This window comes from Syzygium oleosum, unplaced genomic scaffold (genome assembly GCF_021117445.2).
Source record: "Syzygium oleosum isolate NSW1041296 unplaced genomic scaffold, Sole_v2.1 Sole_v2.27, whole genome shotgun sequence".
NCBI lineage: Eukaryota > Viridiplantae > Streptophyta > Magnoliopsida > Myrtales > Myrtaceae > Syzygium > Syzygium oleosum.
In genome coordinates this window covers 3,660,242-3,675,216 of record NW_026607511.1, presented here as the reverse complement: position 1 = coordinate 3,675,216, position 14,975 = coordinate 3,660,242, and the positions used below count along the sequence as shown (strand labels likewise).

General features: G+C 36.6%; 3 protein-coding genes across 3 annotated transcripts in view; all 3 read left to right on the top strand.

Moving 5' to 3' along the window:
* Positions 1 to 14,975, top strand: part of LOC130135061 (septin and tuftelin-interacting protein 1 homolog 1-like) — a 57,250-nt gene that overhangs the window by 26,061 nt on the left and 16,214 nt on the right. The gene's annotated exons all lie outside the window — the stretch shown is intronic.
* Positions 1 to 14,975, top strand: part of LOC115693170 (uncharacterized) — an 84,226-nt gene that overhangs the window by 58,963 nt on the left and 10,288 nt on the right. The window contains 8 exon segments of the mRNA XM_056303332.1: positions 8,775 to 9,027; positions 9,136 to 9,200; positions 11,177 to 11,429; positions 11,538 to 11,602; positions 12,573 to 12,825; positions 12,932 to 12,996; positions 14,446 to 14,513; positions 14,595 to 14,970. Of these exon segments, the coding sequence (XP_056159307.1) occupies positions 8,775 to 9,027; positions 9,136 to 9,200; positions 11,177 to 11,429; positions 11,538 to 11,602; positions 12,573 to 12,825; positions 12,932 to 12,996; positions 14,446 to 14,513; positions 14,595 to 14,970 (1,398 nt within the window).
* Positions 3,426 to 7,846, top strand: LOC130135078 (probable disease resistance protein At4g27220). Its single transcript, XM_056303333.1, has 2 exons — positions 3,426 to 6,330; positions 7,005 to 7,846. The coding sequence occupies exons 1-2, from the start codon at positions 3,442 to 3,444 to the stop codon at positions 7,023 to 7,025; spliced, it is 2,910 nt and encodes a 969-aa protein (XP_056159308.1). The 5' UTR covers positions 3,426 to 3,441; the 3' UTR covers positions 7,026 to 7,846.

Below are 14,975 nucleotides of genomic sequence, written 5' to 3'. Positions count from 1 at the left end.
GCATCGTCAACAATTATGTATTCAGCCATATGTACTTATAACATAAGCATAACCGTGTAATATAACCCTTTAAAAATCTATTATTTTCGTTCTATAGAAATTTTGTAATAATGGATAGTTTTTCTCCTATTGATTTGCTATCAGTTGTTTCTTTTACTTTTAAATATTTATTTATTTGTAAAGCATGTACCATAATTTTGTTTTTATGATGATAGATACTTTTTTTTAATTCTATAATATAATTTATTTGTCAAATATCGATAATTATGCCATAAAAGATATTACTACGTCAAGCATCTTATTTATCAAAGATCTGATTAATATTTATATCACCGACTTGTTAAATATGGGCCATCGCGTTATGTATTTTCTCTATCGAATGTTTATGATTTACCTATAAAATACAACAAAATATTTTGTCATAATGAGTAACCACATAATTATTTAATTATAAAATTCAAAATTTATTACACACTTAGTTATATCTTTCGAAATATCTACAGTCACGTAGTGAACCCTATAATATATATGTATATATATGTATATATACACCCTATATTACATTTTTTAATGACATGATACATGCATTGGGGATAATTACCTAATCAATCTTAAACTTATTGTATAAATGCCAATTCAGTCACAACCTTTTTTAATTTTGCCAATTTAGTTTAAAACCTTGGCGTGAAATTCCAAGGTAGTCATTTCGGTTAATTTTAACCAGAAATCATTAGTGTGGTGGGATAGTCATTGTTGGCCATCATTCGTGGCACATTGTTATGTCAGCGATTTCTAAGAAAAGTTAGCCGGAATGATTACATTGGCATTTCGGGCAAAGATATATGAATAGATTGGCAAAATTGAAAAGTTTATTACTGAATTGGCATACAATCAATAAATTTAGGATTGATTTGACAATTTCCCTCCATGCATTGTTAAGCTCTTTCAAGAACTATCTATAGAGATATGTTAAAATGCTCTTCAAAACTGATATGCTGAAGTGCAAAATACAATTGGTATACAAATAAACAACATATGCTTAAGAATAAAAGATGTGCTAAAGTGCAAAATAGAATACATAAACAATATAAGCTAAAGAATTAGGTTTTTGTTAAAGTGCCTTTCACAATCAAACTGCTTTTAGATTATATTTTCTTTTAGATAAAAGGATCAAAATAAAAAGAAAAAGATAAAAAAATTCTCATTTGCGTTTATATTAGGATTACTTTTAGGGATTATTGTGATGGATGTTTTCGTGTTGAATATCGTTAGAGATTCTTTTTAGTAGGTAATTCTCTTTAGCCAACATTATACTTTGGCTTTGATTTTTAGCTCACAAGAGATTCATGTCCCGAGGCATAAATAACAAGATAGTGTATATTCTTTGCCCAACTCATATCGGGTTACTTTACCGCATTTTATATTGTGTTGTTCTTTTATTATGTTTGAGTGACATGAGGTTTTAATTTTAGCTTATGGGGGTTCCTGTCTTGGGGCTTAATAACAATGCCATGTAATATTTTTTGCTCAACTTGTATCAGATTTACTTTCCATACTTTACTCTTACTTGTCTTTCATTATCTTTTTTATGTATTGTTTTGAATTCCTTATATGGTTTTTACGTTTCGATTTCTTTAGCTTCTCTCGATGATTACGACCCACTTTAGGAACAACTCAAATTGAATAAGCTTGCAGGAACACTCAATGTAAAGAACCTTACGATTCTATAATTTGACAAGACCACATGAATCAATTTATAGGCAAACAAATCGGGTTCAAGGATCGAAAGGGCATACATTAGATGATTAGTGTTATCGAGTTCCTAAACTTAGAGTCTCTATTTTGCAAAAAGTAGAACATTCTCTCATGTTCTACTTAGCTCCTAGCCAATCCCAATAGGTTAGCGACCACTCTCTTAGATTATGGAATTCTATCTCTAAATCAATCGAATTTAAATTTCCTAATGCCCTGAATGACAAGAGTTTGGGAGAACATGCGCAGAGCGAAATCAAGTAAACCTCAAGTAGAGGTAATGCTAGTTCCCGCTTGACAATCCACTAAGCCCGCTCCCCCTTGGGAAGACCCCACTCGGGAGCGTTGCTACAAATCTCAAGAGAGTTTTACCATTTGCATAGATGTTTTCCTAGTTAAATTAATCTATTTAAAATGACTCAACTTGTCTACCATCTAAATACAACGAGGATGCTCAATAGCAGATAACATAATATACATTCGGGTCAATCACAAATTTTGAACATGGTGAGTCTTATGGGAGATCAAAACAATCAAATCATGAGATTCGCTTTGATCTTACAATACTTCAAGAAAGAGATTTTTTCAGTCGGAGGATATTATGTAGTGCATTTTAGTTCGAAAGAATTGCTAATCCGTCCATCTTCCTTATCACTAAAAACACATCCGACATAATCACGTAGGGTGTTCCTAAAAAGTCCCTACATGGACTCACTTGTTTTTGCTAGTGTGCATGCTCTGAAGAGGTAACTATCGGGCTCGGAGAATTTGCTCATCAACAATGTTCAGAGCAACATATATAGAACCATCCATATCAATCGTAGCTTTCATCTTATCGAAGTGTTCTGATACACGTCATTGAGTAGCATGAGAAGTCCCAATTTACTACGAGTTATACGAATATATTTAAAATCATCTCGACGTTAGTTTGACCAAAGGTGTGGTACTATCATTGGCACCAATAAGAATTTCTATTGCTGAATGCTTTCTTGGCTAATCAACCTGGTATTGCTATCAGTCATTGTAGGTGTTATATACATTTTAAATTCAAATACAAATTCACGCAAGCGAGCACATATAGATGAAAATCTTATTATCAGAAAGGGTAAAGATGCCTTTTCATGTATTTTCATAAGTACTCTAGAAGTTCCAAGGGTCCACCTGTGCTTTTCTGCCTTGGTCTATGGTTCACATTAAAAATTGAGTTGATGGCAGACTGTACAAAGTTACATGTCCCGTGTTCTCTTGGTCAAAACAGTACAATGTGGTAAGAGTTAAAACTCCATGTCACGTGAGTGTGGCCAGTCGGCCCAGTCCTTGTCCATTCATTCTCTTTATTAATTACCTTTTATTATATCGGTGCTGACTCACTTTGTAAAAGTACATATTCCGAAGGCGATGGTTTAAGTCCAATCAATTGTTTACTACTTTAACAGCTGATAATCATCATCTCTTTTCCTTCTCCATTGATTGCATTTCGACGCTCCCATTCCTTCATCCTTTCTGTGCACTCCAATCTCTTCGCCTTGTTCGCCTCTCGCTCTGTTTCGCTCTTTCTTCTCCTCAGCACAACCATTCTTCCTCCTCTTCCTCTTCTTCTTCTTCTTCAGTGTCTCCTCCTCCTTTTCATCGTTCTCTGTCTCTCTTTTTCTCGCTCTTTCTTTCCCGGAAAAAAAAAATCAAAGAAAAATGTCCGCCGATTCTGTCATTGCTATTGCATGGGATGTCTTGAAGAGCTATGTAGTTGTTCCCATCAAGCGTCGATTCAATTATGTGATCTCCTCCAAGAGCTTCGCCGACTGTCTTCGGGAGGAAGTCCGGAATCTGGAGAACGAGGCTCAGAGGGTCCGCATTTTGGCAGAAGTGGCCAGAAACAATCTTCGGAATTTCTATGATGACTTCACGGAGTGGCAGCAAAATGCTAACGAGGCCTTGGAAGAGGCGGGAGACCTGTTGGGCGACTTCGAAAAGGCGACCAAGACTTGCTGCTACGGGACTCTTCCCGACCCCAAATGTCGCTATCAGTTCAGCAGGAAGGCCGAGGGCAGGATTGGGGTCATTAAGCAACTCGCTCAAAAATGCCGCGGATTCAAGGAATTGAACGACATCTCCTTCAGCAATCCTGCTCCGGGAGATGTCACTGCTCCGAATCCAGCCAGGAGAGAAGGCAAAGGTGTCGTCCAGTCGACCACCGCAACGGCCTCCGCTTCTTCTGCCTCGACGTCAAATGAGCTTAGTGACGATGGCCTCTTCAAATCCAGAGCTGCGATCATAAGGGACATCATGGTCGCTCTTGCCGATCACAGCAATAGCGTGGTAGGGATTCACGGGATGGGCGGGCTCGGCAAGTCCACCCTTTTGGTCGATGCGGAGAGGAGAATAAGAGAAGAAAAGCAGTTCGATCTGATCGCTAAGGCTGATGTGTCGCAAAATCCTGACATCAAGATGATTCAAGGAGTGATTGCGCATGCGTTGGGCCTGGACATGAAGGGTTATGATTATGAGAGCGTGCGAGCGGATCGTCTGCGCGAGAGGTTGGGAAATGAGAAAAAGAAGGTCCTCATAATACTGGACAACCTGTGGGAGGGGCTCGACTTGAAATCAGTGGGCATTCCTTGCGGACATGACAACAAAGTCATGGGATGCAAGTTGTTGTTAACGTCGAGAGACCGAAATGTTTTGCAAAGGGAAATGGGCTGCGACAGGGACTTCTTCCTCAATAGGCTGGAGGAGAAAGAGGCAAAAATATTGTTCGAGAGGATAATGGGAGAAAAAGTTCATAATGACGAGTTCAGACCCTTGGTGGATGAAGCACTCCGCAAATGTGCAGGTTTGCCTTTGCTAATTGTCACAATGGCGAAACATTTCAAAGACGCTACTCCACCTGAATGGAGGGATGCCTTAAATCAAATTGGGCGGTCTACAAACAAAGGAATAAGTGCAGTGATAAATACGTCGTTGCAATTAAGTTATGATCATTTAGCAAGCGAGGAAGCGAAAAGTTTGTTACAACTCTGTGTTGCTTATGGCGTCTCTAATCCCTCTGTTGAAAACTTGGTGAGGTACAGCTATGGTTTGGGGATATTTCCAAAAGAGAGCAGCATGAAAGAAGCCAGAGATGGGTTGAGAACACTTATCTGCACTCTTCAAGCCTCCTCCCTTCTGTTAGACAATGGAGGCGCATATGGTTTCAAGATACATGACTTGGTTCGTGACTTTGTTGCCCAGTTTATTTTAAGAGATCGCCCTCTTCTCTTGTTGAAAGATAAAGATATGTTGGCAACACAATTGCAGAAGGAGAGGCTCAAAAGTTGTATGGCGATATGCTTTCCCTATATTGACATGAAGGAGCTTCCCGAAGAATTAGATTGCCCTGAATTGCGCATCTTTCTGCTTTTCACCAACAATGAATCTCTTGAGGTTCCAGATTCTTATTTCAACTCTATGAAGAAACTTGCGGTCTTAAATCTTACTAGAGTACGTCTCACTCGTTCGCCAACTCCATTTCAGTTCTTGGAGAACTTACATACACTGTGTTTTCATAGTTGTTCGCTAGAGGATGTGGCCATTCTCGGTGAGCTAAAAGGGTTACAAATTCTTAGCTTTGTGAACTCCAAAATTCAGCGATTGCCAAAAGAAATTGGGCAACTGGTAGAGCTGAGGTTGTTAGACTTGAACTCTTGTCCAGAACTCCAGATAATTGAACCAGGTGTGCTTGGAAGCTTGATCAAATTGGAGGAGTTGTACATGGAGAATAGCTTTCATCAATGGAATGCCGTGGAGCAAACTCCCCGAACTAATGCCAGTTTGATTGAGTTGAATCACATGAAGAATCTCTGTACTTTGCATGTTTCCATTCCCGACCTGAGTGTGCTCCCAGGGGATCTAAATATCGAGAAATTAACTGAGTACAAAATCCAAATAGGTCATCTTATTGACTTCCATCTTTGGCGCGGGTTAAGCAACTACAAAGGATCAAGGACATTGGAGCTCAAGTTGAATCCAACAAACGATATTCTTCATAAAGGATGCATACGAACTACTTTACACATAATTGACGATTTGTGGTTGGATGGGTTGAACGGAATCGAGCAAAGCATTTGCCAGTTATCCCCAGAAGGTTTTCCACAATTAAAGCGTTTACATGTTCAGGAAAGTCCTTCCATCCGTTACATCCTCAAATGGTCTTCCCTTCCCACTTTTAAGACCTTGGAGTTTTTATTTCTACGGAATCTCATCAACTTGGAGAAGTTATGCCACAACGATATCTCCTCCAAGTCCTTCAGTGCATTAAAAGTCCTACGAGTTGATAGCTGTGACAAGATGGAACATCTATTTCCCCTTTCATTACTAAGAGAACTTCCACAGCTAAAAGAGATTGAAGTTGTTAGTTGCAAGGTAATGAAGGGGATTGTAAAAGATGATGATTGTGGTCAAGTTGAGTTGCGTAATTTGCACGTATTGAAATTGCGTGACTTGCCAAGTATCAAGAACTTTGTTGTTGTCGGGACAGCTCCTTCGAGTAGTACATCGGACGACCAAGTTGGCACTCAACTTGCATTCTTCAATATGCAACAGGTAACTTTCTATCAATAGAAATTATAATTATCTTTCCTTCTTTTGCTAATTAGATGTGACATGGATTATAATGCTTAATCATTTCTTTATTTTCGGTTCATTTTCTTCCTAAGTACCATATCCGATGATGCCTTCTCTGTGATCATGTGAAGCAATCTTCCGTTTCTCTTAATTGTGTAGAATTCCAACTAATTGTATGAAATCCATGCAAATTTAGATTGTGATAGGTTCTGAGTTATTTTCAACTTAGATGCTGCAAGTATATTTTATATTAATAGGGTTAGATAAAGCAACATTAAACGGAATTTTGGCATTAAAGTAATTCTGTAATAAAGTAATTTCTAATCTTGTGAAATGGATTCCATTGAATTTAGTCATCGAACTTTGTTATTATCCATCAAGTATATACTATAGGTGACTCTCGTAAAAACCAATATGAAGAATGGGAAGGAGGACTGGGTCTATAGATAAAAGCAACTATATCAACCTAATTGATGCGCGTCTTTCATGCGCCATGTTTAAATAAGCACTTAATCGTTGTATAGGCCCCATAATTATAAGAGTGCAGAATTTTGTGCATGTTCATGCACGCGTACAATGCATATAGGTATATTTGTGCACACTTTTGGCATCACAAGCGCCCCCAATTTATGTTTAATATCTCGTGGTTGTAGGCATTAGTGAGCAACTTTTAGGAAAAATTACACGAAATCCCCCATGGAAGTTTTAGAGCGGTACACATTTACTCTTGGACTTTCAACCTTCACAAAAAATCCCTTGAGCCATCAACCCTTCGTCAATTTTTCCGTTTGCGAGTGCCCATTATGTGATTTTTCAAGGGTAAAATTGTAATTTTTTCCATTTTTTAGATGACTCTTTTGCTGGGTTCAAAAGGAAATTACTCTTTCGCCCCCAACTTGAGGCACTTGTTGAGAAACTAATAAAGAAAAATTTACAGTTTCCAATCAATTAATCTTCTTCATGTTATGCAAAATTTGTGCCTTGAAAACTGAATTATTCAGTTACGCGGTGCCCTAGGAGTTCTTGTTAACATAATAACTACTACTACGACTATCATCATCATAATCATTATTTAATTATTATTTCTTGTCATCATACTATTTTTTAGATCATTACATCTTTTCAATTCTAGCAAAAGAATAGTATGATGACAAAAAAATAGCAATCCTTCTTTTATTTTCTATTTTTTCGTTGAGTTTAATTAGTTTCCTTTAATAGAGCTGTTTATCTTGTTTCGCATTTTTTATTGAAAATGCCCCACTGCCCCTGGCAAAGTGGGTGTTGCTTGCCTTAGTAACTTGCGGTTTGATTTATCCATGTTATGTAAATTATTTTCTTCTTAATTGAATAAAAGCCCAATTTGACTTTTTTTTCGTGATTTCCCATTTTCTAGTTACTTAAGCCCTCATTTAATTATTTAGTTTTTTCTTAACTCTTCTTTTTTTAAATTTTCTTTTCCATTTAGATAAATTATGGTACTTGGTGTTGAAGATTACGATAGAGCATAGCTATGTGGTTTTATTATCCATGGTCCTTTTAAATAGCTAATTATGGAGGCCATATGCACAATGAAATACAATATTTTGACATTTCTATGATAGTTTTAAATGCTTGGGATATATTTGAAAGCCTACTAAAATTTTAGCTCTTCATGAAGTCAACCATATTATTATAAATTTTTGTCTTAATTTTTTTAAGATTGTTGCTTTTCTTTTACCTTATTTTTCTGTATATATTTTGAACTTTAATTAATTTAAGCGCATTCGGAGGCCAAAGCATGATTTGACTAATACAAATACAGAAGAATTGCAACTTTACTAGACAAGAATACTTTTTTATGGTGGCGAGGCCCAAGGCTCATGCAATACGTTAGTTTCCCTGTCAATAAAGAGTAGTAGAAATATAAGCTGTGGATCCCACAAGGTTGTGTGCCTGAGTACGACTTATCGTCTTCCCATGCTTTGAGCTTCCATGTGGAAAGATCTCTCTTTCAAATATAATGGAACTAGATCGGGGAAATTTTGCAAAGAGCCTTCACGGCTTTTTTTTTTTTTCGTCTTATTCTTGTCGAGGATAACAATAATCCAGTGAACGAAACCCAAAAAAGTTATACTTGTTATATGGATGGGAGCGAATGATGATGGCCAGGTAGATGGGAGATTCTGAGCAACTTTGCAAATGAAGGATTTTCTAGAGTTATAGCAATTAACTTTTTGAGAAGACTAGTTACTCTTTACAAAAAGAAAACAAAAAGAAAAACACAAAACAAAGCTTTCCATTGTAGGCTGCGGATTTAGACTCACCCTCTTCCCTTGGCACTTGTCTATATTTTTTTTTTTGGTAAGGGCACTTGTCTATATTTACATCTTGAAAGTTCATGAATTCGAGATTTAATTGAAAGATCAATTTTGTGAGTTCCGCAGATTACCTTTCCAAGATTGGAGACATTAGAAATCAATGGCTTGGACAATCTTGGGTTTATGTTTTTCCCATCCATGATTAAATCTCTCGTGCAACTACAAAAACTAACCGTAGCAAATTGCAAGAAGATGGAGGTGATCATCATGGAGGAAGAGGGGTTGGGGATGGAAACATCGGAAAGTCTAGCATTCCCGATGTTAACCAATTTACGCTTGGATGGGTTGAAAAGTCTGACGTGCTTCTCTTGCGGAAAGTGTAAGATTGATTTTTTTGTTTTCGTCACTGAAGATCTTCATGTAGATGGATTCACCCATGCAATACAAATGATGACATTCTTTTCATCCAATGACCAATTGATGATAGGTTCACAAGAAGCTCAGAGTCAAGACCACGTCCAATCACGCTCCACTGCACTCTTCAATCGAGAGGTACGTGAAAAGTCGAAATATTAAATATATCGGAGACAAAGCATAGCCAAAATGAAAACTAACTAAATTATGTACAAAGTATACTTTGGTTAAGAAATTTTAAAAGAAAACGTGCGGCGTGCAAGCATAAGTGTTCAGAGTCGCCCGACTTGTATGAGTTGCAATTTCTTACTTTTAATTTGCCGACATGTATGGTACTTGCGCAAAGCATAAGCCAAAATTGGCCAGTTAAGGAAAGCGCACGGTTATCTTGTCTAGCAAAATTTGCCGTAGTTATTTCGTTGACTAGACGGGATTGCCTTTTATATGCCGTGACTATTGTCACTAAAGTTCATGATGGGGCCCAAGACGCATTAGTGAGCAACTTTATGTTTAAGATCTCGTGGTTGTAGGCATTAGTGAGCAACTTTTAGGAAAAATTACACGAAATCCCCCATGGAAGTTTTAGAGCGGTACACATTTACTCTTGGACTTTCAACCTTCACAAAAAATCCCGTGAGCCATCAGCCCTTCGTCAATTTTTCCGTTTGCGAGTGCCCATTATGTGATTTTTCAAGGGTAAAATTGTAATTTTTTCCATTTTTTAGATGACTCTTTTGCTGGGTTCAAAAGGAAATTACTCTTTCGCTCCCAACTTGAGGCACTTGTTGAGAAACTAATTAAGAAAAATGTACAGTTTCCGATCAATTAATCGTCTTCATGTTATGCAAAATTTGTGCCTTGAAAACTGAATTATTCAGTTACGCGGTGCCCTAGGAGTACTGGTTAACATAATAACTACTACTACGACCATCATCATCATCATCATCATCATTATTTAATTATTATTTCTTGTCATCATACTATTTTTTAGATCATTACATCTTTTCAATTCTAGCAAAAGAATAGTATGATGACAAAAAAATAGCAATCCTTTTTTTATTTTCTATTTTTTCGTTGAGTTTAATTAGTTTCCTTTAATAGAGCTGTTTATCTTGTTTCGCATTTTTTATTGAAAATGCCCCACTGCCCCTGGCAAAGTGGGTGTTGCTTGCCTTAGTAACTTGTGGTTTGATTTATCCATGTCATATAAATTATTTTCTTCTTAATTGAATAAAAGTCCAATTTGATTTTTTTTTGTGATTTTCCGTTTTCTAGTTACTTAAGCCCTCATTTAATTATTTAGTTTTTTCTTAACTCTTCTTTTTTTAAATTTTCTTTTCCGTTTAGATAAATTATGGTACTTGGTGTTGAAGATTACGATAGAGCATAGCTATGTGGTTTTATCATCCATGGTCCTTTTAAATAGCTAATTGTGGAGGCCCATATGCAAAATGAAATACAATATTTTGACATTTCTATGATAGTTTTAAATGCTTGGGATATATTTGAAAGCCTACTAAAATTTTAGCTCTTCATGAAGTCAACCATATTATTATAAATTTTTGTCTTAATTTTTTTAAGATTGTTGCTTTTCTTTTACCTTATTTTTCTGTATATATTTTGGACTTTAATTAATTAAGCGTATTCGGAGGCCAAAGCATGATTTGACTAATACAAATACAGAAGAATTGCAACTTTACCGGTTAAAAATCACATGTAAAGCACATACCAATGGTAAAATGCACAAAGGGTTGACATCCACAATAAAATCAAAGTTTACCATTTCTAAAGGAGAAAATCTTCGGATTGAATAAAATTGGTTCACTAATTAGATTAAGCTTTGCAATTCAAAGTTATTTGCCCAAGAAAAGACCGGAGAACGATTCCTTATCTTTGTTTTAGTGATTACTTTAGATAACTTTCTGTTATTCTATAAAAAATACTGTAGGAAATTAGAAACGGCATTAGTATGGAGATTTTTTAACTCATTTTTTTTTCCTTTTGGGCAACTTAATAATCCCCCTCTCCCCTTCGCACTCATCTATATTTACATCTTGAAAGTTTGTGGATTCGAGATTTAACCAAATCACCAATTCCGTGAGCGAATTCCGCAGGTTGCCTTTCCGAGATTGGAGGCATTAGAAATCACTCGATTGGATAATCTCGGGTTTATGTTTTCCCCATCCACGGTTAAATCTTTCGCACAACTAAAAAAACTAAGTGTACAGTACTGCAAGAAGATGGAGGCGATCATTACAGAGGAAGAAGAGTTGGGAATGGAAACATCAGAAACTTTGTTATTCCCGATGTTAACCGATTTAAGCTTAGAATGGTTGGAGAGTCTGACGTGCTTCTCTCGCAAAAAGTGTAAGATTGATTTTTTGTTTTCATAAGTGGAAATTTTTATGTAGATAGAAATCGTCCCTACAATACAAATGGTGACATTCTTTTCATCCAATGACAAACTGATGATAGGTTCACGAGAAGCTCGGAGTCAGGATCGCATCCAATCATGCTCCACTGTACTCTTCAATCGAGAGGTACGTGAAATGTCAAATTATTAAATACAACGGAGACAAAGCATAGCTAAAATAAAAACGAACCAAATTAATTATACAGTATGATTTGGTTAAAATTTTTTAGAAGAAAATGAGTGGCGTGCAAGCATAAGTGTTTAGAGTTGCTGACGTGTATGAGTCGTAATTTCTTACTTTTAATTTCTTCGGAAATAGTTTCCATAAAGATGGTTGAAAATCTCTCATGGTACATGCACAAAGCATCAATAGAGATTGGGCACTTAAGGATAGCGCACGACTATTTTGTCCAACAAAAATTGCCACGGCTATTTCGTTGACCAGACAAGATTGCCCTTCATATGTCGGGATTGTCACTTAAGTTCATGGTGGGGCCCAAGACGGATGCAATATTTAGTTTCCCCTTTATTCTAGGGATCGTGGACTATATAAGCTGTGGGTCCCACGACGTAGTTTGTTTGAGTACGTCTGTTCCTCCTCTTAGTCTTTGGTGCTTTTAACTTTCGCTGTAGTCCTCATTAGACAGAGGCCTTGCATATTATTTGAACTTTTGGGGTCAAAAGTTAAGGTTGAAAAGTATTGTTGGGTTTGCTTTATTATATACAGAGAGAGATATAAGTAATGTATCACTCGCTAGCCCATTTCTGAAGGAGAAAATCTTCAGATTGAATAAAATTGGTTCACTAATCAAATTAACCTCTACAATTCAAAGTTATTTGCCCAAGAAAAGACTGGAGAAAGATTCCTTATCCTTTTTTTTAGTGATTACTTTAGATAACTTTCTGTAATTCTATGAAATACTCTTGGAAACTAGAAACGGTATTTAGTATGGAGATTTTTTTTACTTCCTTTTTTTTTTCCTTTTGTGCAACTTAATAATCCCCCTCTCCCCTTCACACTCATCTATATTTACATCTTGGAAGTTCATGAATTCGAGATTTAACCGAATCACCAATTCCGTGAGCGAATTTCGCAGGTTGCCTTACCGAGATTGGAGACATTAGAAATCGCTGGCTTGGATAACTTCGGGTTTATGTTTTCCCCATCCATGGTTGAATCTCTTGCACAACTAAAAAAAATAAGAGTAGGGTATTGCAAGAGGATGGAGGCAATCATTACGGAGGAAGAAGGGTTGGGAATGGAAACATCGGAAACTTTGTTATTCCCTATGTTAACTGATTTATCCTTAAGACATTTGGAAAGTTTGACGTGCTTCTCTCGCGTAAAGTGTGAGATTATTTTTTGTTTTCATCACTTAAGTTCTTATTGTAGACAGATTCATCCCTGCAATACAAATGGTGACATTTTTTTCATCCAATGAAAAATCGATGACAGGTTACCGAGAAGCTCAGAGTGAGAACTGCATCAAATCACGCTCTACTGCACTCTTCAATCAAGAGGTACGCGATTAACATTACGTCAAAATATTAAACATTGCCAAAATAAAAACTAACTAAGTCACTTACGAAGTATACTTTGGATAAAATATCTTAAAAGAAAGTAAGTGTTCAGAGTTGCCTACATGCATGAGTTGCAATTTTTTATTTTTAATTTCTCTAGAAATAGTTTCCATAGAAGATGGTTGAACATCTCTTATGGTACCTGCATGAAGCATGAACGGGCAATACAATTGCAGAACAGGATTTCTAAAAGCTTTCCGATTTTCACAAGAAACGTAAAACTCTCAGCAACCTCACATGTACGGCTCAAGACATTGCACGCATGAAGATTGAAAGAAAATGAAAAAAAACAATTGAGAGGAAAGTGAGCAGTAAGGTTCAAGAGGTTAGAGATGAAGGGCCTTTAAGACGCGCACTTGACTTAATTTGCACTTACAAGATCTCACTTTTTTTTCTTGATTGAAGGGAGCTTTACTCTCTCTTAATTGCACCAGCAAAAGGAATCTGAGCCCTCTCCATCGCCAAGCTGAGCAACATCTCTTGGGTCCAGGGCTTCAGAAATCACCCTTTTTAGTTTTTACACGAATTGCTTGACTTTTTAATCAGATATCGAGGACTATCTTTGACAATTTGGCTTGAGTAAATGCATGATTTATGGTTTTTAAATTAAACAATTGGATCATCCGGCACTCTCACAAAAAAATTAACGAATCTTAAAAAGAAAATTTCATCGATTAAATATATTTAATTCTTTCAAAGTGTGAAATGATGTAAATAAGAATTGTTCATTTGACCCAGGCAATTCCTTTTTTAAGTGCTTTCTCTTAGCCTAACTTTTTAATTGCTCTAGAGTGACACAATATTGATTTGAGGCCCTCGGTAGTAGATAAAATCACACCTCCTTCTGTAGTGGACCATTTGATGGTTGATTGGGTCGCCTCTCTTTAATCTCAATCTCTCCATCATTTTCTTTCTCTTAGCTGCACTTTTCTTAATCAATTTACTAGCTATTTGATTCTTGGGCTGGCAAAAAAAGCACAAAGTGTGATTTGATTATTTTATGAAATTAACTAAATTGAAGAGAGGGAGAGGTTTTATTTACGTTTGGGATTAATGAGAGACTAATGCGATTATAGGATTGTTATTTGAGCATATCCAAATTACCATTTTGCCCATTGTCAACAGAATCAAGTCAGAATTCCTACTTTTTATTTTGTCTCTAGTAATTCCAATAGCCTTCTCGTCCTAGAGTCATCGACATAAGTATGGAGATTTTTTTTACCAACTTTCCTATTTTATTATTATTTTTTCCTTTAATGCAACTTAAGACAAAAACACCAATTCCGTGAATTCATAATTTACATCTTGGCACTCATCAATATTTGCATCTTGAAAGTTCATGAATTTGTAATTTAACAGAATCACCAATTCTATGAGCAAATACCGCAGGTTGCTTTTCCTAACTTGGAGACGTTATCTATTGATGGCATGGATAACATCGAGATGATATGGGATAATCAAGTTATTATGGATTCTTTCCATAATCTAAAATCGTTTGATGTGAAGGCGTGCAATAAGCTAAAGTGTATATGGGATAAGGAACTCCACTATCAAGTTAAACTCCATTGCCTGCGTTTCGTCAACATTTCCAGATGCGAGAGCCTCACCTCTCTGTTTCCAGCCTCAGTAGCCAGAGGTCTAATGCATCTTGAGGAGTTGAAGATCGATGAATGTGGCATTGCGGAACTCATTGAGAAGGAAGAAGGACTAGTTCCTAGGTTTGTATTCCCAAATTTAACCTCCCTCGAGCTTAAGCATCTGACAAAGTTGAAGTGCCTCTACACCGGAACACATACTTCCCATTGGCCGGCATTGAAGACCTTGAAAGTGGATGGCTGTAACGAGGTGGAGATACTTGCCCAAACTAAGAATGAGATGCCATGTCATAAACAACCTCTCTTCTTGATAGAAAAGGTACG

Coding starts and splice junctions, on each gene's coding strand:
- LOC130135078 (XM_056303333.1), top strand. CDS start 3,442: ATGTCCGCCGATTCTGTCATTGCTATTGCATGGGATGTCTTGAAGAGC. Junction 6,331..7,004: donor CATTCTTCAATATGCAACAG/GTAACTTTCTAT, acceptor TCGTGGTTGTAG/GCATTAGTGAGCAACTTTTA.